Raw genomic sequence first — 22,631 nt, 5'->3', positions numbered from 1 at the left:
AAAAAACGTTGCTAACTCTTCAATCATGTTTTGTCGGTGTGTTTCAAGACTGCAGGTCCTACAGAGTAAGAGATAAGATGGAATCTCCCATTTGTTAGAAATCATCAAACAAGTTATAAAAATGAATCAGGAATATATTATATGCTATTGCAGAGGGATCTCTAGGATGTACAAATTAACAAAGCAAGGTGGAAGGAAATAGAGGCAGACATGATGCGCAGAATTGATGTACATGTGAGTATTGTTGCCCAAAGAAGTCAAACCTGCATCTGATAAGCCTCAGATGAGTTTTCAAAGTGTGGTATGGGAGAGCAGAAGGTGTCACCAAAACTTGTCTTAATAATACTAAGACATTATCTGCCTATTTTACTCTCATTAGTGTAGGTGGAGTTTTCCAGCTAGAGGATGTGTGATACTCCGTGAGACGGACTGAAAAGCGTCTATGTAAGTCCAGGGGTCTTTCATTCCGTCACATTAGATTTTCAAAGAGATAAAACAAGGGTATTTTTCTCACTAGATTTAAAAATTATTTTAAAATATTTGTTACTTGACATGAATATTTTAAATTTTTGTGTCACTTCTGAAACGGTAAATATCAATATATGTAACACACAAACAGAAGCTTCTTTGTAGTCTTAAGTAATTTTCAAGACTGAAAAGGGGGTCCTAAAATCAAACAGTCTGTGAACCACTGTTCTAGAATAGATCGCTAGTAACCTGCACATTAGAATTCCCTAAGCCCGAGCATTAAAATTAAATGCCACTGCCCCGTCTCCTTTGTGCAGTCTGGATTGAGAACTGCTCTAGACAGAACTACCAATTTCTTTCTTTTTTTTTTTTAATTTTATTAAATTTATTGGGGTGACAATTGTTAGTAAAATCACATAATTTCAGGTGTACAATTCTGTATTACATCATCTATAAATCCCATTGTGTGTTCACCACCCAGAGTCAGTTCTCCTTCCATCACCATATATTCGATCCCCTTTACCCTCATCTCCCACCCCCCCACCCCAGAACTACCAATTTCGATAAAACACAGGAGAAGGAACATGTTGAATTATGCTACGGGGACGCAATCAGCAAAACCAGTGAGAGTGTGACTAGACAAACAACTGCTGTTAAATAAAAGGGGCAGAAATTAAAGTACTTTCTAAGAGAAAAATGGAAGAGTAACCCTGGGAACTAAACCTAAACTCGGTTAATTCCAGAGGGTTGGCTTCCTGCTCTGTTCTAGCTTCGGCTGCTAACAATCCTTATACAGAACTAGCTCTCGGGGTCCCTTCCTGCACCTTTCCGGCTCAGAACCCACGGCCGCCTGACCCCGCCCACGCAAAGAAAAGCCTGGCACCGAGACTTCCCAACACAGCGCCGCGTGCCCAGGAACCGCGTGTCGGCAGTCACGTGGGCAGCGCCAGGTGGCGGGAGGCGGTTGGAGGCGCCTGCGCAGCTCGGGGCCCCGCAGTGGTGCGCTCATCTCCCAGCGTCCTGGGCGCCGCTTTCCCGCCAGGACGACGCAGAAGCGGTTCGCGGCTTCCCTTCGTCGTCTCTCGCGCGCTTATTTCGACTTGGCTGCTGCTGGGCTTTACGTCCGTCGTCCCACTATGCAGCTTGACCCTCGGAAGAAGCCGCCGGAGAAGAAGGAGGGAAAGCGGCTCTTTGACGTCGAGTCCTTCGGGAAGGACCTGCTGGCAGGCGGGGTCGCGGCTGCTGTGTCCAAGACGGCGGTGGCGCCCATCGAGCGGGTGAAGCTGCTGCTGCAGGTGCAGGCGTCGTCCAAGCAGATCAGCCCGGAGGCGCAGTACAAAGGCATGGTGGACTGCCTGGTGCGGATTCCCAGCGAGCAGGGTGCGTACCGGCGGCCGCCGCGCCCCCTCTCCCCAACACGGTCAGCTTCCCAGAAAACGGGGCGGGCTGGGAGGGCACGATTTGGGGCGCCATGGCCAGCAGTGTCTGTCGGTCGGTAATGAGTTTGTTTCTTCATCTTCGAGAATTCAGTTTCTTAACCGATCTAAGAGACTATGCTGTCCCGGGGCCAGGAAGGCCTGCACGTGACTAGGCTTCTCTCAATTTCTCCTTCGCAGCAGGTTTTCCATCGTGGCGCACCTGTGCCAGGCTCAGAAGGCAATGGTTGACCTCCCAAGATTGGGGAAGATCCATTAGGCACTTTGCTGTGTGTTAGTTAACAGGTGCCTTAAAGTGCTTAAATATTTATTGAAATATCACGTTGAGAAGTATTCCAAATATGGAAGCATCCCCCCCTCCCCCCCAGTACTCTGGTCCCTATTCAGTGAAGAGGTTCTGCTTATTCTTGAGAACTACTGAGGACCAGGATTGAGACTTACGAGGCACCGACCTCTGCTCAGATTTGAGGGGGGCACAAAATAACTAACTCAATTAAGACAAATAATATTTTAATGCAGTATTTTTTTTAAACAAGATGAACAGAATATTAAAATTTTCAGTAAACACAGGATCAGTATTACCAGTTTCTCTTTTGCATCAGATCCTGTCTTTAAATAGTTTGATATTTTTGTTTATTGTGGGGTTTTTTTCCATTAATATTGGAATTATTTCAAAGACTAAATAGTGAAAGTGCTTTGTTAACTATTAGATGCCCTCCTGTTGCAGAATGGCTCCTAAGCTACCTCAGTGAATCTGAGGATAAGTTTATCACAAGCTTGTATAATCCACCCATATAGTTGGATTCAATTGAAAACTAGATGGACTTTAAAAATGAAATACACCCATTTATTGTGTATTCCGAACAAAAAGTGAAGTGACTTCAACTTCAATGCAGTCATTTTTTCCACTCCTAAGTCTAGGGCAGGTTACTGTCTCACAAAAAAAGCATTCTGTCCCTAGGGATGTGGTTACACCTCTTCCTGACCTGTTGGGTGCAGTATTTAGGGTCCAAGGCAGACTCTAAGGTATCATCTAAACTGAATTTAGAATCCCCACCTGGAAGCTGAGCTCAGATCTTTCATACTTAGTGGTTTACATCTCCCCATCCCATTTATTTGATCAGAGCAAGCTTCCTATTTCCCCAAGGTTTTTAGAGGAAAAGTTGGAACCTATCTTGGCTTTATCTTCTAAGACCTCTTCAGAGAAGCAGGGGCCACTTTATTTTTAGCTAGTCTGCTTTAAATATTTAGTCAGGTAAAGTTAAATATTCTGGTCTGGTTGTGCTGACCAGTTCTAATTTATTTTATATTTTAAATGTTTCGGTTTTTTGTTTTTTGTTTTTGTGATATTTAAGCCTAAATATATTCAATACAACTCTTGTAAATTGAGATCTTTCTGAATAGTATCCCGGTTCCTGCGTTCTATACCTTCAGAGATGATCACAGCAGAACTCTAAGATGTTTTCTATTCTTACATACAAATATGAGACCTTGTTATGAATACACCATGGTATGTATCCTATGCTGAGAGGCTAGTAATTCAAAACAGGGATAATATTGCCATCTAGGGGCTTTCTTGGAGACTCGAGGAATTTTTTGTTGAGCACAACTATAGAGAAGGATGTAATCTTTAATTGCAATGATGTGTAAGGCAAAGCCTGGGAGGCTAAACATCCTGCTGCTACACAAGGCCATTCCTACACACCGAAAACATATCTTGAAAGACTCAGATCTTCCACTGCACACTCATGTAGCAGTGTGGGGACAGAGCCAGGAGTGCAGTTTCCAGGCTCTCGGCCTCACGTGGAAAGGTGCTGGCTCAGGTAGTAAATGGCCATCAACTGTGATTGGATGGCCATCAGCTGTGGCTAGGTGGCCGTCAGCTGTAACCAGTGAGCCATTGGCCACTAATATAACTGCTGTGGCTACGCTAGCAGAAAATGGGGGCTAGCAAGAAGATGGTGACTGAGCTAGCAAGCGGATTGCAGTTAGCAAGTGAGGTTGGTTGGCAGAGAGAAGTGGACAGCAAGTAGTGGATAGTGTGGCTCCTGCTTCCTGTGTCTCCAACCAGCCGCCAGCGAGAATATAGTGGTATGACCCCCCTATCTGTGGCTCCATGGGTGTTGCTTTTTGGCCTCACCATGTCCTGCATTCTTATGTGGGGAGCAGGACCAGAGCCCCTGCATGACACCTCGCATGACAAGCAGTAAAACCTGTTTGTGATTATCTAAGCCTCGAACCTAACTCTGATTTATTTATAAACTCAAACTCTCTGGGGTATAGTTCTAGTATACACTGATTCTGGTAATGCAGCTACCATGTAAGTAGAGGGAGGATTGTGCTTTGTTTTGTTCAGGATTTTACTGAGAGTTGTTCTTCATTGTGAAAACTCATGTCAGCAACTTTGCTTGTGGTATTAGGTCACCACTTATATCATCTGCATATGTAACTATTGAATACCTGATGATTGACAGATATATGTACAAATACATGTATTGAATCCTTTTTCAAAATGTCAGTGTGCATCTTAAATGTAACTCATTGTAAGTAGAAGCAAGCATCTGTCTATAGTGCAGTCGTTCTTCCCTTTATAATTAAAATATATATTTTATTATAAATTCTTTTTCTACATAACAGTAAGGGCACTATGTTGCTTTTTTTTGAATTGGTGAAGAGAAAATTGTCTTTGAAGTCTATTTCTAGATAGTAAAGTATTTACAGTAAATACTTATATAGAGTGGGCTTGAACCTGGTGGGGTTGAGAATCACCATGCTAGGATCATTTTTGAACTTTACTAGGCAATCAAATTCTGAGATTGTTATTTTCTGGAATTCACCTTCTGTCTCTTTTTGAAAGTCAAGACACATCCCCATTTCAGGTGTTCTGAAGTTTCTCATGTCATGTTTGCTATAATTTTACAAACTTTTATTTAGGCAACATGGAATGAATCTAAGAGACATGAACTCAGAAGGCACTACTAGATATCCTCTCATTATCTTCTTCCCTTATCTCTGCTTTCTTTCCACCCCCAGGATAAATCTCCTCATTCTTGCTCTGAGCATAGCTTTAAGCATCACTTTGCGTTTCTTTCGTACTTTTTATAAGCTTTTCTTGGATTATGAAAGCTGCTTGATTTATCCTGACTGATGCTATTCTGATTTACTCTATTCTTTAGTTGCCTTTATGATCTTCCAACTCTGTATGTACACATTTATTTAATGCTGTTTAAACCTTTATTACACAAGTAGTAAATGTTTATTATAGAAAATTAGAAAACACAAACAAGCAAAAAGGAAAAATAAGTCACCGCTAAAATCACCAGTTAACCTATGCTATGATTTTTCACTTAGCAAAATGTGCATATGTAAATATATTCTTAATTAAAATAACTGTTTTATTTAAAATATTGTAAACATAGCTTTTTAAAAGTCTGATCTATGCAGTCTTGTTTTTAAGAACCTACCAGAACTCTTCTTTTATGAGTTCCTGGTCATGAGTTCATCAGTTCTCTTTAATCTTTGTAAGTTTTCCAAACTTACTTTTCTGAAGGCTAGAGCAATGACGTTTTTATGTCTTGAATATGATGTTTTGGTGCATGGATAGAAAATATTAGGATTTTACTTTATTTAAATAAAATGGGAAAATAAACTTATGTTTAGTATGTGCATTGGCACTGGTACCTGTGCTTGGCCAAATGTCAGTTACAGATCACAGGACACTAAGGCATTCTGAAAAAAAGAGTAGAAGTTACACAGTGTAGAGTGGATGACAGGCACTCTTCCTCAGTTATATAATAAACATAGTTTAAGTTTGCTCAATTAAATGGATTTAGAGAGACAAGAAGACTATTTGAATATTTGAAATTATCAAGAAGACTTTGAAATATAGATTCATGTACACTGTCCTTAAGAATGAACCTCTCCTTGAGTGTGCCTTGAGATAATAGCAAGTGATGGTATGAAAACATCATAATTAGTGAGATATCTGAAAATATTATTTAACTGTTCAAATAAATGCTCATTTATGCTGTAATATTTCCTAGCTAGAAGTTTTCACCGACACCCTATCTAAATAGCCCTTCTGTATATACTATTTTTGTTCTTATGGCCACCTGAAATACTTATTTGTTCATTGTCTCTCTCTCCCTGGCCCCTCTCCCTCAAAATGTAAGCTCTGTCAGACCATACGTCCTACTGCTGTCCCCAGCAGATCTGCTGTGCATTAGGTACCAAATAAAGGTTTTAAATGAAGAATCTTTATCTCATCCTTCAGTTTCTATTTTGGGTATGTCTTACAAATATACAGAATAGGGTAGTATAGTAGCAAAGGTATATAACTTATTTTTAAAGATATATACATATTTCTGAGTCATGCTAATACATATATTTTTACTGAGAGGCATATTGTCAAACGTATTGGGGCGCAGTAGTCTATAATATATACCCAAACATGCCTAGCATTCCCATTCTTGGCTAGTAAGTTGACCAGCAAATGGCCCAGGAACTTTTTCTTATTTTCCCATCAGTTCTGTGTTAATACTTAATTATTGTCTCAGAATTCAGTTCAGAGAAGTTTTTTCTTTTTTCTTGCCCTTAAAGTTTGAAGAGATTGTTTTCTTAGCAAATAAGTAAAAAAGTTAGCTATTCTGCTGTTATTAAAGATACCACAATTACTATGTTTTTCTTTACCAATTTTGTGATTATGTATTAGGAAACTTTTATTCTGTGGGACTAGAGTCAAAATACTCCTACAATTGCATCATTCTTGGTTTTCCCTTGTTTTATTCTGACCAAAAATACTACTGTTTTTAATTGAGAATGGATTTTTATAGCAAAGCAGTAGAGATTTAATAGCTCTAGAACTGGAGTCAGATCTAGAATCAAGTCCGAGCCTTTCCCTTACCTTGTGACCTTGAGCCATTTTTATTTAACCTCTTAACCTCAATTTCCTCCGTTTTATATTGCATATTATAATAATAGCACCTACCTGATGATATGGTAGTTGTGAGGGTTAAACAAGACAATGCCTGTAAAATATTCAACCATGTGCCTATTGCATAGTTAGTGCTCAGTAAATTTTAACTCTAATCATTATGTCTGCATCCCTAAATGTACAAACATGTATTCCTAGTGTTCATTTGTAAGTGAGTGTATTTGGGATAAACTTGTGTAGGTGAGGATGATTTTTCCCTCTACCCTTCTAGGTTCTTTGGGTGTTCTGATAATCAGATTAACAGAAGAGATTAACAGAGTAAAAACCAATTTAATTACGTATGTACAGGGCCCCATAAGAATCTGAAAACCACAGCCAGTCAGACAGCTGAAGCCATTCTAAGCTAAGGAGAAAGGTCTAGGAGTCTGGCACTTTCGTGGGGAGGAACAATTTACGGGAAGATGGGAAAAGCAAATGTGTTGGTAAAGAAATGTTTTTCTGTGCCATGCTGAGACAATGGGACACAGAGAGGACTTTGAACAAACAGGTCCTGCCCAGCTCCTCCCAGCCAACCACACCTACCTAGCCCATTCTCTTTGTAGTCGTGGCTGCTGATAGTTCTGTTCCTGGACCAAGCCCTCTTTCTAAATTCTTTCTGGTAGTGAAGGGGAAAGTAAAAGAAAACCTCCCTCAGTCTTGGTTCTTAAAAACGATCAGCACAAAATAATCCTCATGCCAGAGACATATTTTGGGGTGGCAAATTTTGCTCCCCGCACTTACATAGCACAGAGAGTAGATTTTTGTAATTTGTCTGAGGGAACTCATTTCTTCATCTTTAAAATGAATAGACTAATAGCTCCTACCTCATGAGGGACTGATTATGAGGATTAAATGAATAAAAATAAATTTTTCTAGAAACCCAAACCTAGATAAGAGCTTTGGAGTGGGAAGACGTGGTTCCAAATCCTGGTTTGGCTATTTGGTAACTATAACTTTAGATAGTTTTTAAACTTTTTAAAGTTTCAGTTTGTGCGTGTATAAAATGGGTAGAGTAGGAGTCCCTACATCCTAAGCATAATGTGATGATTTAATGAAATATACATATAAAGCCTTTGCCAGTGCCTGCACATATTAAATGCTCAGGAAGCAGTAGCTATTACCATTACCTGTTAAATGCACTAATGAAGGCTGGATCAGCTGTGAGTACTAAGAAGATTATTTCTTGGTTGTTAAATATATTTCTTAATTGGCTCTGTGAAACTACTTTATATTCAGTTTAGGATTCATCAAGATTCTGTTTTTTTCCACTAAATATACTTTTTAGCAAATAAATATCTTTCTGTGTACTCATCTAAATTAATTTTCAGTTTCCGGGCACTGTCCCAGTCAGCTGAAATGATTTTCATTTGAATCTTCATCATTAGAAGACTGATTCTGGGTATTCTCCAAGCTGAGACTAGAGGTATCCTATTCAGGGTAGGAGGATCAAACAATTGAACAAATTGCAAGCTAATAAAAACTATGACTACTGAAGATCCAGCCTATTGCATTTTAGGGCAACTCTGGATTCTAAAGGCAGCTCTGAATTATAAGAGTAACACATATTAGGACTGGTCAATCCATGGATATTTAAAGAAGGAAGATTACTGACCTCGAAAGTTTCCTCCAGTCTCTCCATCAGGCCTCTGGAGACTACCTTGAATTGTAAATTGATCCCTTGTCTGTCTAGGTTCCAGAACATACAAATGAGGATGCTTTAGACTCTTCTATCCCTTTCTCATTCTCATAAGTATGTATACAAACCAATTTTGTTCTAGCAGCCTTACCACTGTAAGAATTGTATATCATGATTTGGAAATGAGGCTAAGGGTTATTACTAGCTTCTCTGACAAATACTCTTGGGCTCTGTTTTTCTATTAGTAAAGAGCCCTACATTCAACTGATAATGGTTTACATAGGTTCTTAGGTATTCGAAGCTTTTTACTGGAAATTAACAAAATTGGAATGAGGTATATGGAGTTAAATTAACTGCCTTTTTACTTCAGGGTAGACACAGCTAAAGTTTGTTTTTTTCTCAGGAGAAGGGGATTTAATTTTATAAAGTTCAAATAGCTGCTTGTTAAAACTATGGAAATTATTTAATAATAATACAATATATCTATATTTAGTATACTTTCTTTTGTAGGTTTCTTCAGTTTTTGGCGTGGTAATTTGGCAAATGTTATCCGGTATTTTCCAACACAAGCTCTAAATTTTGCTTTTAAGGACAAATATAAACAACTTTTCATGTCTGGAGTTAATAAAGAAAAACAGGCAAGTATATATGAATATCTCTGAAATTTTCTAAGAAATAGTTGTATTTGTCTTTTCTGTGATGTTTTATTTGGGGAGTAGGTGTTCAAGTGGTGGAAAAAAATAATTAAAACATAGTAACTGTTAACATACTATAATATGTGTTAAGTTATAGAAATTATGAAAAACAGTTATATTAACTTTTAAAAGTTTCACTAAATCTTTTAACACAGTTTTAATAATTAAGGGATCTTATCTCAATGCAATATTTCTCTGAATAAATATTAATTTTAATGTAATTTACATTTTATAATTACTATTCTGCACTAGGAAAATTCTGCATTTTATCTGCTTTTATTAAGGAAATAAAAAGCAGTCAAGAGATATGTATTCCTACCTCTGAAGTGATTTATTCCTTAAAAAAGTAAATTGTTTCTTCTTTATGACTAAGGATCTTTTTAGCTGAAATTAAAGTGCATAGGAAGATCAAATCAAACAAAACAGGAAAATGATAAATTTAAGTTTGAGAATTCTCCTTTTTATTGCAAAGGTGGTTTTTCTATTCAAGGTAATCACTCCCATGGTTACAAAATCTCAATTTCAAAATTTCCTCCTTATACGAACTCTGTGTCGTTTGCCTTGGTTTCTATTTGTTTTGCTTCCATATACACTGTGCCATCTACATTACTTTCAAGGTCCTCTCTTCACCCTTACAAAATCTCTCTTCTCCTTCATCCTTTCTCTTTTCCTCTTTACCCGAACAATCAACAAGCCAAGCTGTCCTAGCAGGGTCTTTAAAAGCAACTGTGTGTGGTGGTGATGACATGCAAGTGTGATAAGACTGCATGGAACTAAGTACACACAATGAGTGCATGTACAGCTGGTGAAATCTGAATAAGACGGGTTAATTTCCTCTACTATAGTCACATTGGATATTACCAACGAGAGGAGCTGGTTGGAGAGTTTACAGACTCTCTCTGTATTATTTCTTAGGATGCATGTGAATATGCAACAATCTTGAAAAAAAATAACTTTTAGGAAGGTGTGTGCCTACTATATGCATATGTTGTTTCACCAGATTTTCACCTTACCTTTTGAGATGGCTATTTTAATGTAGAGCTAAGGAAAACAAGACTCAGAGCTTAAAACACATGCCTAAGTCATTTATTCAGGTCTTTCTAACTCCCAAACTCATCCTTCTACCTCACTCTATTCCTTTCTCAACTGAAGTGACTAGATACATCGGTAATTTTTATTGGAAGAGGATCTATAGCTTTCAACTGTCTCAAAGTAGACTGAGACCTAAAAAAAGTTATTTTATACCTTCTCCATTTCTGCCCTTCCTGCTAAATGGCATAGCGTTTCTAGAGTCAAATTCCTAAGAAATAGACACTGGCCCAGCTCATCTTTTCCTTCCAGGTTACACATCACATACTGGGCTATGGGTTAGGTACCCTGGGGTCAGATGCTATCTCCTGATCTAATTATCTGTGTGATTATGAAACAGGGCTGCCCATACAGAGTTTCACTTTTTGAAAAGGAGCCATGGGAGTCTGAGGACAGTAAGTGGCATTCCTAGTACCCTTCATTAAAAACATATTTATTAAATGCATTACTACTACTATGAGCAAGGCCCATGACTTGCTTTGTGAAATAAATAAATGAATTAAGAATCCTGGCCTCAAAATAAATGCAAACAACTGATCTATTCATGAGCTGATGAATACATAAATAAAATGTGGTAAATCCATATAGTGGAATATTATTTGGCAATAAAATGAATAAAGTACTAATACATGTTAAAATTTGGAGGAACCTTGAAAACACTATGTTCATCGATAGAAGCCAGTCACAAAAGACTACATATTGTGTTATTCCATGGATAGGAAATGTCCAGAATGGGCAAATCTATAGAGACAGAAAGTAGCTTAATGGTTACCTAGGGCTCTGGGGGAGCCGGGGAAGGACGTGGAGCTGACTGCTAATGGGTACAGGGTTTCTTTTTGGGGTGATAAAAATGTTCTGAAAGTGGTGATGATTGCACAAGTCTGTGAGTACGCTAACAATCCACTGAATTAAATACTTGGCATGGGTGAATTGTATGGTATATAGATGTATCAGTTGTTAATTTGTTAGTAAGGTTATTAAGTTGTTAAGTAAAAATAATAAAAAAACTGTAGTCTGGAGGAGGTAAGGTAAGACATGTGCACAAATAATTGTAAATTGAAAGTAGAAAGTGATTGTAAGTTCTATTTTAAAAAATGAGACTCTGGAACATGTTGACACATTTTACATATTGGTCACATAATTCACCCTTAATTCTCTGAGAGATGAAGTATTTATGGGAAGAAGGTATGATTACCTACACTTTTGGTTAGGTTGGAGATCAGAGATTTCATGAAAGAAGTAGAATTTGAATTAGAACATAAATCAGTAACTTTTTATTTTAAAAAGATAGGAAGAAATAAAAAGGGATAGGAAGGGCATTCCAAGCCAAGAGAAAACTGCGAGTTCCAAAGCTGAGACTCAAAACTATTGTTAGAAATAAGAGCCAGAGAATAAAGCAAGAAACTGAGCTTGATTAGAATAATATGCACTTTCATGCCTTTAATGGTTACAGTGACCCTGTACCCTAGATTTTCTGTAACAGCTCCAATTCACATATTCCTTTCTTCTCTAGAAAGCTCTAGATATTGAAAAGCAGTTTACTGGACCTAATTAAGTAGGGCACATTTTAAATGTTTTTTTCTTTAAAGTTTATTGGGGTGACAATTGTTAGTAAAGTTACATAGATTTCAGGTGTACAATTATGTAATACATTGTCTATATCTCACATTGTGTGTTCACCACCCAGAGTCAGTTCTCTTTCCATCACCATATATTAGACCCTGTTTACCCTCTTCTAGAGCCCTGCTCCCCTTTCTCCCCTTACCCTCTGGTAACCCCTAAACTATTTTTTATGTCTATGAGTTTTTGTTCTTTCAGTTGTTTGTCTTGTTCTTTTGTTGTTTTTGGTTTATATACCACATATCAGTGAAATCATATGCTTCGCTACTTTTTCTGTCTGACTTATTTAGCTTAGTATTATAATCTCAAGATCCATCCATGTTGTCACAAATGGTGCTATTTCATCTTTTCTTACCGCCGAATAGTATTCCATTGTGATATATACCACAACTTCTTTTTCCATTCATCTATCGAACGACATTTTGGTTGTTTCCATATCTTGTCCACCGTAAATAGAGCTGCAATGAACATTGGAGCACACTTGTCTTTATGGATAAATGTTTTCAGAATTTTGGGGTAGATACTCAGGAGAGGGATTGCTGGGTCACATGGTAATTCTATTCGTAATTTTTTGAGGAACCTCCTTCCATAGCAACTGCACCAATCAAATGTTTTTCAAAAGAACCTCAACAGCCCATATGAATCAATAAGGCCTAAATTACATGTCACTCAGTTACATTATAATTGATTTGTGACAATTTTCATGTCAGCGTTTCAACATAATATATGCATTTTTGAACTGTTTTAATTCTAAAATTAGCAAATGAATTGCGGCTTTTTGGAGTATTGCTGCCCTCCCCTCCAAAAAAGGGCACAACTAAAGTCTCCATAGATGCCTGACATTTTAGTCATAACTAACACTATTATTAACAAAAAATGTGATCAGTCTAAAGAGATGATTATCTCATGTGGCCTCTTTTGTAAATTTGGGCTACTTTTGCTGGATGCCATTACAATATTTTGGAATTTCCATATGTCAGCATCTAAACTTTATCTCCCAGACTACCTGGTAAGAAACAGGCTACATGGACATGAGAAGTATTTTGGATAATATGCATTATTATAGATGTTCGCTTTAGTATGTAAGTCTGGCTTTTTCACCTTTATAAAAATAAAAATTATAAACATTCAGAATCTGTAGTCTAATAACCACTTTTTAATTAATGTGTTTCAGTTCTGGAGGTGGTTTTTGGCAAACCTGGCTTCTGGCGGAGCGGCTGGGGCAACATCCTTATGTGTGGTATATCCGCTAGATTTTGCCCGAACCAGATTAGGTGTCGATGTTGGAAAAGGTATGGGAATTTTAGAAATACTAACTCTCACTCTTCGTGTTTTAAACATTGTATTTATCGTAACAATAGGGCCTAAAGATTACTACCTTTTTTTTTTTTTTTTCCATAAGAGAGGGAAGGGGAAGGCCCACACTGTAGTAACAAAAGAGCAAACACCAAGATTGCTCATAACTTCCACTTTTTTCCTAGAGAGCCACCTCCTAGATCCCTCCACGCACTTATTCCTGTTTAGACTATGACTCCTCTCTGGGTCAGATGTACAGCTCTTATCCTAGAGATTCCCTTTGCCTCTGTCCTCTCTTATTTCATTTACCACATCGTCCTGTGTTTTTGTTACTGTGTTTTGGCAGATTATACTCTTTGGTAGCTTTCTGAGCTTTCTGCAGAGAGTGAAATAGGAGATAAATTGAGGTCTTGCGTGTCTAAAAATGTCTGTTGTTTTCTCCTCTTATTACTTAACCATATATAAAATTCTGGGTTTAAAGTTACTTTCTTTCACAATTTTAAAAGCATTATTCTGGATTCTAGTTTCTAATATTGCTCTTAAGAAATCGATCTCTTACAGCTGATCCTTTTGCATGTGCCTTTTTTTCTTTTTACATACCTTATATCCCTGATGATCTGACATTTCACTAGATGTATCTTCTTGAGTGAGTCTTTCTTTCAGTGAGTGTGGAGGTAACTCCACATTCAGCCTGGAGCCTTGTGTTCAGTTCTGAGGATGGCAGAGGAGTAAGTCACTTTGTGCTCAGGGAGAGGCTGTGGATGTTGAGCATCCAGATGCTACTTTTACTGCAAGATTAGTATTTAGTCTTCTAATTTCTTAAGGTTATTGGGGTCAAATGGCTCACGTCTCAATATCTCCATTGCCAAGAAAATAGGTTTCAGCTTTCTGTGCTCTCCTCTACCTCCTTTCCATCTTGCTATAATTTTTGGATTTTATTTTCTGTCACATACTCTTCTTTGACTATATGGTTTTAATCCTGTTTTATTCCTTTGTTACTTTAATAGCATGTCTTAAGGGACATAGGTTCATTTGACAAATATTTCTTTAGTGCCTGCTGTGAACCAGGCCCTGCCTCAGATACAAGATGTGTATGTGTGTGACACACACACACACATACTCACACCCCATATAAAACTTGGAGCTCATGGCTTGTGTATCTTGTAGTCTAGTGCAGGACACAAGTAATAAAAAAAATGAATTAATGACAAAAATATACTGTCAATTAGCAATAAATACCATGAAAAAGAATTAGGAGAAGGGAGTGACATCAGTTTAAGATAAATAATCACAGAAAATGCCTCAGAAGGGATAGCGGTTTGAGCAAAGATGAAAATAAGGGTTCCATCTATCATGTTTAACTGGCAGTTCTAATTTTCTTATTATTGCTAAGAAAGTGAAAATAACATGTATCTTGCTTTAAGTTCAGTTCTGTAGTTTTATTTTATCTCAAAATTGAGAGAATTTAATTTATATTGAAAGATTATATTCTTCATATAATATTAATATTTTTCAAATATTGTCAAAGAGGTTTAGGTCAAGGGAAAATAACAAAACCAACAAACACTCAAAAAATGTGACACCTCGTCTAAGATGTTAATGATCCTTAAGTTACTAGTTTTTAGCTTTGTCTTTTTCTTTATCTGTCATTTTGCTTTTCAACTGAAGCAAGTTGTGGAGTTTTTCATTCCTAATGAAAACTAAGAACTTCTCCATTACTAGTAATTACATTCCTAGTAGCTTACGGTAATTTTATTGAAATGTTTTCAGTCAGTCAGATTGCTTGAATTAGATTGCTTTTATAAGAGATTAATATTTTCAGTTAAAATAGTTTAAGATACTACTTGAAATCTTAATTTTTAATGAATGGGAGGATTTTGATTTGTGTCCTTTTTGTTAGATTTCTAGTGGTAATTACAAATAATTTAAATCTGTAAAATGTTTAATTAAATTTTATATATAATATATAATGCTGCTAATAAACTTTAAATGGCTTTATTTTAGGTCCCGAAGAGCGACAATTCAAAGGGTTAGGTGACTGCATTATGAAAATAGCAAAATCAGATGGAATTATTGGTTTATACCAAGGGTTTGGTGTTTCAGTACAGGGCATCATTGTGTACCGAGCCTCTTATTTTGGAGCTTATGACACAGTTAAGGTAAGTTGGGGCTTTAACTAGTATATATTTTACAAATGGTTTGTTTCTTTTCATTGTTCTAATTAGTTATACATTCAGCAGATATGTTTTCTTTTAATTATAGAAATCAAAATGAATGATGAAATAAGAGACGTTATAGAACTCTGTTTAATCATGACTTTGCCATAACCTAATTAAATTATAGCTCTATTGTGGATCTGACTTCAGATATAATGCATTAAGCCAAATGTTAAGTTTTTGTGCTATTTGCACTGAAAGACTCACTATACATCATATTGCAAATATGAAACATCTAAATAGGCTTACATCATAATCAAGTCTTTGGCATATAGAAAGGCTTTTAACAGAGTTTTTTTGATTTTACATTCACTTTATTTTCACTTTTTTAAATGCAAATCAATTTACTAACTCAACATTTTTGGAAAGTAGGCAAGGCATAATTAGTTGAATGTAACAAATGCTGCTATTGCTCAGGTGTCTATTGGGTAGTTATATTCTGTATTGTATTCTCCAGGTTATGTTTTAGTGATTTGCCTTTTTATTTCAGATTTTAATAGCACTTCCGTAAAGTAAGAAAGAGAAATATTGTAATAATGGCTACAATTTTTTGAGCCATTACTTAGTTCTAGGAACTTTGTTAAGTACCTTACATCCTCACAGTGTTCTGGATACCTTTTAACATACCCACTGTAAAGAAAAATAACCTAGGAGTGGTTAAGTAATTTATTTAAGTGGCAAGCAAAAATCACATGCTCTTAATCACTACATCATAATGCTTCCAAAAGGAAGCAATGAAATTAATATCAGTATTATTTAATAAATAAGATTAAAAGTTGAGGGAAATTTTATTATAGTTTTATATATTATCTCTACCCTCCACCATCATTATAAATGCAGTTGAATGTCATTTTTATTGTGGTCTCAGCATGTTACTTTTAGTTGTAATATATATTTTTAGAGAGATAAGTTAACGGACATTACAGGATCGTATGCATGTTTATTTGATCACAGAAAAATTTATGTGTACGTTCACCCTGCTTTTCTCTATTATCCCCTGTAGTAGTTGTGAAAGTTAGGAATGTTTCTACCATAGCTTAGAGCTTTAAAGCTACTTATTAAATATTACCTGTTGATCATAATAGCAGGCATTTTTCACATTTTTCAGCTCAGTGAAGAGTCATGGAAGAAATTTTCTGGTCACTTGCTACTATCTCCCCTAGTTTTCAGAGCCATTAATAATAACAAATCAATTATAATAGCAAATAAGTTTTATTTTTCAAATAGTTTTTAAAGTGTAGCCATATATGGCATTCCCCTCTCTTAGTGATACCCTGCTATTATTTTAATCTTCCCACATTAAACCCAACTGTTTTTTTACTGCATTTTAAGTATAATTGAGCCCTCGTATATTTATAAGAATTACCCTTTGACTTAGAATTTAAGATATTTTAGAAATTTAGAGGGTTACTTGTTACATTTTTCTTTTCTAGGGCTTACTACCCAAACCAAAGGAAACCCCATTCATTGTCTCCTTTTTCATCGCTCAAGTTGTGACTACGTGCTCTGGAATACTCTCTTATCCCTTTGACACAGTTAGAAGACGTATGATGATGCAGGTATTTTATGTTATTGTTTGTAAGCTTAATTGAGTTTTCTATCTCTGATATTAAGGTATAATGTATTCAAATTTTAGAAAAATTTTGGCTAAAAGGCATAGATCATTTGTTTTACTTATTAAAATAAATGCATGCTGTATTCTGTCTTGTATTCTTTCCTATACCTAAACAGCCATCATCCAGCAAAGCTTCTTCCTTGTCTGCCATCAGAACAGAAATGTCTTCCACTCCAGTAGCATATGTTATTTGTGGGGTGGGAGGGAATGGCAGGGATTGGATAAGCATGTTGATCTTAACTGAATATTAGATGAAGTAGAAGAAGCCCAGTCACAAGCCATTGACATATGTGTCATTGTTTGTTCTAGTATATTTTAATAAAAGTAAATAATTTTTAACTCAAAGGATGAAAATTTGTTTAATAATGATCCATACTCTAAATATAAATCCCCAAATCCAAATTTTGATACATTCAATCTCCACTGGTGTTACTTGTTTCATTCATTCAGCAAATATTGAGTACCTAGTCTACGCTAAACTATGGTGACATAAATAAAATAAGGTAGAACCTGCCCCCAAATTTATAGCATAGTATTGAAGGCATGCAGTTAATGGTTTAAATAGAAGTGTGCACAGGTTCCAGGAATGCAATAGAGGAAGAATGCTCAAGGATTAAAGTGATCAGATGTGGCCTCTTGGCGAGCTAAATCTCAGTAAATAGGCTTTTTCTCCCGATAATCAGAGAACATTCTAAGCAGAGGGGGAAAAACATACATAGAGCTACGCTTGAGAAGTAGTTCAGTATATCAGACTAATGATTTAATGAGAGCAAGTGAAAATGAGGCCAGAAAACTAGAAAAGTAATGTTTAAAGTGCCAGATACTGTCCTAAGCGTTTTACACTTGAACTAATTCTCAAAACAATGCTATGAGTTGTAGTTACTATCATTATCCTCATTTTATGTCTATAAAATGGTTCTGGAAGAACTCACTAGCCCACCTGAAAGGGAAAAGCATATCTAACCTATTACTTCATTCATGAACTGTCCTTAAAGTTATTCCATTTATATCTGTGTTTCTTCTTGATCTGTATCTAGCTCTAGCTTAATACATTGAAAACTTTTTAAAATGGAAAATTAATTTGCATATCAACTGTGGATTAGTAAATGGTACTGTATCAACTTTAAATTTTCTGATTTTGACAACTACTTTGGGTATGCAAGAAAATAGTCTTAGAAAATGCACACTGAAGTGTTTTAAAGATAAGGGTCATGATTTCTGCAACTTACTGTCAAATAATTGTGTTTTAGTATCAGTATTATTTAATAAATAAGATTAAAAGTTGATATTTAGTGTATTGCTAAGGCTGCCATAACAAAATACCTTAGACTGGGTGACTTAAATAACAGAAATTCATTTTCTCACAGTTCTGGAGGACAAAAGTTCAGGTCAAGGTATCCAGCAGGGTTGGTTTCTTCTAAGGGCCTATCTCCTAGGTTTGTAGATGGCTTTCCTCTTCCTATGTCTTCCCATGGTCCTTTCTCTTTCTCTTCTTATAAGGGTGGCTATATTGGATGAGGACTCACCTTAATGAGCTCATCACATTCTGAGGTGTACTGGGGGTTAGGACTTCAATATATGAATTTTGTGGGGACGTAATTCAGCCCGTAAGAGTACTATTTAATTTTTATATATTCATTTTGTATCTCACAACTTTGTTAAATAATTATAAACACTAATCTATGTGTACACTCTTTGAAGATTTTTTTTGTTTACACACACAGGTATATAATCTGCAAATGATAATCAGGTTTTCCCCCTTCACTGTCAATTCTTACACCTTTTATTTCCTTTTCTTGCCTTTCTGCGCTGCCTGAGACCTCTGATTCAGTGTTGTATTAAAGAAATAATAACTGGCAACCTTGTCTTGTTCCTAATCTTACAGAGAATGGTTCACTGTTACATAATTTAATGTTAGCTGTGGGTTTTTTGGAGTTCTCCTTTGTCATGCTGTGGCTGTTCCTTTCTGTTTTGGGCTATAACAGTTTTTAATCATGAACGGTGGTCATTTTTTTAATATCCATTGAGATGATCATAACATTTTTCTCTTTTCATATGTTAATATATTATATTAAATTTATCTATTTTCCTGAGCTAAATCAATCTTATATGCCTGGGATAAAGCCAGCTTGGTCATGATGTTTTGTAATTTGCATCCCTTACTGGGTTTGATTTGCCAGTTTTTGTTCAGCAGTTTTGCATTCATGTTTCAGTGACATTAACTTGGAATTTTTCCTTCTTGTATTGTCCTAGTCTATTTTTGGTATCAAGGTCATGCAAGCCTCATAAAATGTGTTGGGGAGTCTTCCCACTTTTCCTATTCTCTATAATTATGTAAGATTAGCATGAAATGTTCGGTAGTGCTCGTGTATAAAGCCATCTGGACACAGTTTTCTTTATGAGAAGATTTTTTACCAGCTGATTGAATTTCTTTAATGAGTTTATTAGTCCTTATTTTTTTCTATTCTGTTGTAAATTATGCTTTTTAAGCAATTCATCAGTTTCTTCTGAGTTTTCAAAATAATTGTCATGAAGTTGTTTGTAATATCATCTTGCTCTTAATCTCCGGGTCATCTGCAGTGATGTTATCTATGTCATTTCTAATAAATTTGGGGCCCTTTATAATAGTTTGGGGGCCCTTTCTTGTTTTTCCTCAAACAATGTTTTCAGAAATTTATCAGAATTATTTTTTTTCCCTTTTTTTTTAATTAAATTTATTGGGGTGACAATTATTAGTAAAATTGCATAGATTTCAGGTGTACAATTCTGTATTACATCATCTATAAATCCCATTGTGTATTCATCACCCAGAGTCAGTTGTCCTTCCATCACCATATATTTGATCCCCCTTACCCTCATCTCCCACCCCCCACCTCCCACCCTATCAGAATTATTTTAAATAGCTATTGGCTTCTTATGCTTTCTGTTGTTTATTTTCTATTTCCTTTATTTTTACTTTTTTATTTATTTCTACTTTAGTGTTTTTTTTCTAAAATTGTTTGGATTGTTGATTAATTTTCAGCCTTTCCTTTCTAATATTTCAAGGTCATTAATGTTCTTATAAGTTACCACTCAAGCTGCGTCTTACAATTTTAGTTACGGAGTTTTGTGTTTATTGTTATGTTTTAAATATTTTCTAAGATGTGTTTTCTTAATAGCCAAACGTACAATATTTTTCTAGTTATCTTTTTTGCTATTGAGTTATCACTTCATTGCAATGTGGTGAGAAGATAAATATGTGATGTCCTCTTTTGAAATTTATTAAGCCCAATATATGGTCAGTTTTCAAGTGTGCCTAAAAAGTAGGAGAATTCTCCAACAACTAGGTATAGTATTCAATATATGTGCATTAACTCAACATACTTATTCAACACAGTGTTACTTTTATCTTAGTGCTGAATAAAATGTATCTTAAGATAAAAGGTATTAAGATAATGACAAACTATTTGTCTTTATATAGAGTGGTGAGGCTGAACGGCAATATAAAGGAACTTTAGACTGCTTTGTGAAGATATACCAACATGAGGGAGTCAATGCATTTTTTCGTGGTGCCTTCTCCAATATCCTTCGTGGTACAGGGGGTGCTTTAGTGTTGGTATTATATGATAAAATTAAAGAATTTCTTAATATTAATGTTAGAGGTAGTTCATCAGGAGATTAAATTGTTAAATGCATATATTTATTTAACAGCAATTACATAGCTGCCATCTGTATACATTTTGATAGCAATTTTTGAAATGGTAATTCTAAAATAAAGCATAAGCCTTTTTCAAGGATATACATACTAAAAATCAGAAAAATGTGGGTTTCCTTCCCAGTTAGACTCAAACTTACTTTAATGAGAGATTTTACTTATTATAAGTAGTAAATGTTATTTCTATTAGTTTAAAATCCTTTTCTTTTGTGATGAAAATTAAAATGTATAATGTTAAAATATAAGAAATGAAAGTTTGTTCTTTTAAAATGCTATTCTTTTGTTATAACTGTCTATCCATCTTTTAAAATTATATAATACGACAAATAATTTTTAGAAGCTTATCGGGATATGTTATCATTATATCAATGGGCATAAGTAAGCTTTCTTCCACAACATGCCTAGTAAGATAGCTCGGGTATTACTAAGTATAGTGTTTATGGTATCATATAGGTTTTAATAAGCACAGATTATAAATCTGATCATAAAAAATACCGATAATGACTTTAATGGAACCGTTAACCTGTAATTGGAAAATAAAAGATATAAAATGGCATATATGCTTTTATCTTTAAAATAAATAAAATCCTGCTAATGTGAATTTATCTTGGAACAAAAAAAATTCCCCTTGAAATTAGTTTGTGTACTCTGTATTGATAATAAAAGAAGATTAAAACTTATATCTGAGCCTTTTTTCCTTGATTTTAACTTTATTTATAAGCAGAGAATAACAAAATTTTTGTCATAATTGGGAATTGGCTTAAAGACAAAACAGAGTTTCCAAGATTTTATACAAGAGTCTGTTTTGTTTTTCAGAAATGTTGTAGAAGACAGTACATTTGAAATCCTCAAGGTTTTAAAGTTTTGGTGAGTAAAGGGATGTCAAGCTAGTGGGGATAAACTATAGAAAGATTTTGTAAGGCTATGATTGGGCAAAAATGGGGTGGGTCAACTTCCTAGTATACAGGGGCAAAGTATATTTCAAGGAAAATAATCCAAACGCAAACTATACTTTTTAATATATTGGTTTATCACTTGAGAAAAAAATAACTCTTTTGAACACTCTCAACATGATTTCTTGCAGTGGTCATCATAACACAGAAAGTTATAGAAACAAAACAAAATATTTTCCTTTGCTTCTGCACTATCAGTAATTCTGTTTGCCAAAATGAAGATTTGTGATGCCCCAAAGAAATGCAATTAAAATAGTCAAATGTTAGGAACAGTCACCCATATAAAGATAAAAGTTTTTCATTTGTACAGAGACATGTTAGAGGAAAGGTCTTTAAAATCTTGAATGGCATGGATAGAGGACAAACAGGAATTTAACTACTAAATCACTAGACCAGAAACTAGACCTATTCTGTGAAGTCTGGAAGATCACCCACTCTTGTAAATTCGGCTTCCTAAAAATTTCTTACAATTTTTTTTTCCATTTTGACTGCCATTATTTAATTCAGGATTCATTGTCACTAATGCAAGCTATTTTAATAACCTCAGTGAGGGTAAACACTAAGCTGCTGCAACAAAGAGACTCAAGAATACCGTGGTTTAAGTAAGATTAGTGTTTCAAGTAAATAATAGTTGGTAGGTGACCAGTCAAAGATAGCAGGGTATCTTCATGAATTCCTTCAGACCTACCTTCCTTTCAGTCTGTTAGCTCTACTCTCTTAGAGCAGGGGTTCTTAACCATTTTTGTACCATGGTGTGGGGACAGAGCCCCAGAAAGTAGTTTACAGGCTCTTGGCGTCACGTGGAAGGGTGCTGGCTCGGGTGGTGGATGGCCGTCGGCTGTGGCCGGTTAGCCGATTGGCCGCTAGTATAACTGCTGCAGCTACCGAGGAGAGCCGAAGAGAGCGGAAGAGAGGAGAGGAACAGAGTCGAGGTGAGAGGA

The 22,631-nt window shown here is 35.7% G+C and overlaps 1 protein-coding gene across 1 annotated transcript; it reads left to right on the top strand.

Moving 5' to 3' along the window:
• Positions 1 to 1,533: 1,533 nt before the first annotated feature.
• On the top strand, positions 1,534 to 21,279 carry SLC25A31 (solute carrier family 25 member 31). The gene is made up of 6 exons (XM_019749043.3): positions 1,534 to 1,848; positions 9,023 to 9,150; positions 13,091 to 13,208; positions 15,217 to 15,371; positions 16,862 to 16,987; positions 20,504 to 21,279. The coding sequence occupies exons 1-6, from the start codon at positions 1,605 to 1,607 to the stop codon at positions 20,702 to 20,704; spliced, it is 972 nt and encodes a 323-aa protein (XP_019604602.2). The 5' UTR covers positions 1,534 to 1,604; the 3' UTR covers positions 20,705 to 21,279.
• The last annotated feature ends 1,352 nt before the right edge of the window (positions 21,280 to 22,631 follow it).

The sequence above is a fragment of the Rhinolophus sinicus genome, chromosome 15 (assembly GCF_057876585.1).
Source record: "Rhinolophus sinicus isolate RSI-liver-muscle chromosome 15, RSI-T2T, whole genome shotgun sequence".
Classification (NCBI taxonomy): Eukaryota; Metazoa; Chordata; class Mammalia; order Chiroptera; family Rhinolophidae; genus Rhinolophus; species Rhinolophus sinicus.
This window is presented reverse-complemented; position numbering and strand designations above follow the sequence as displayed.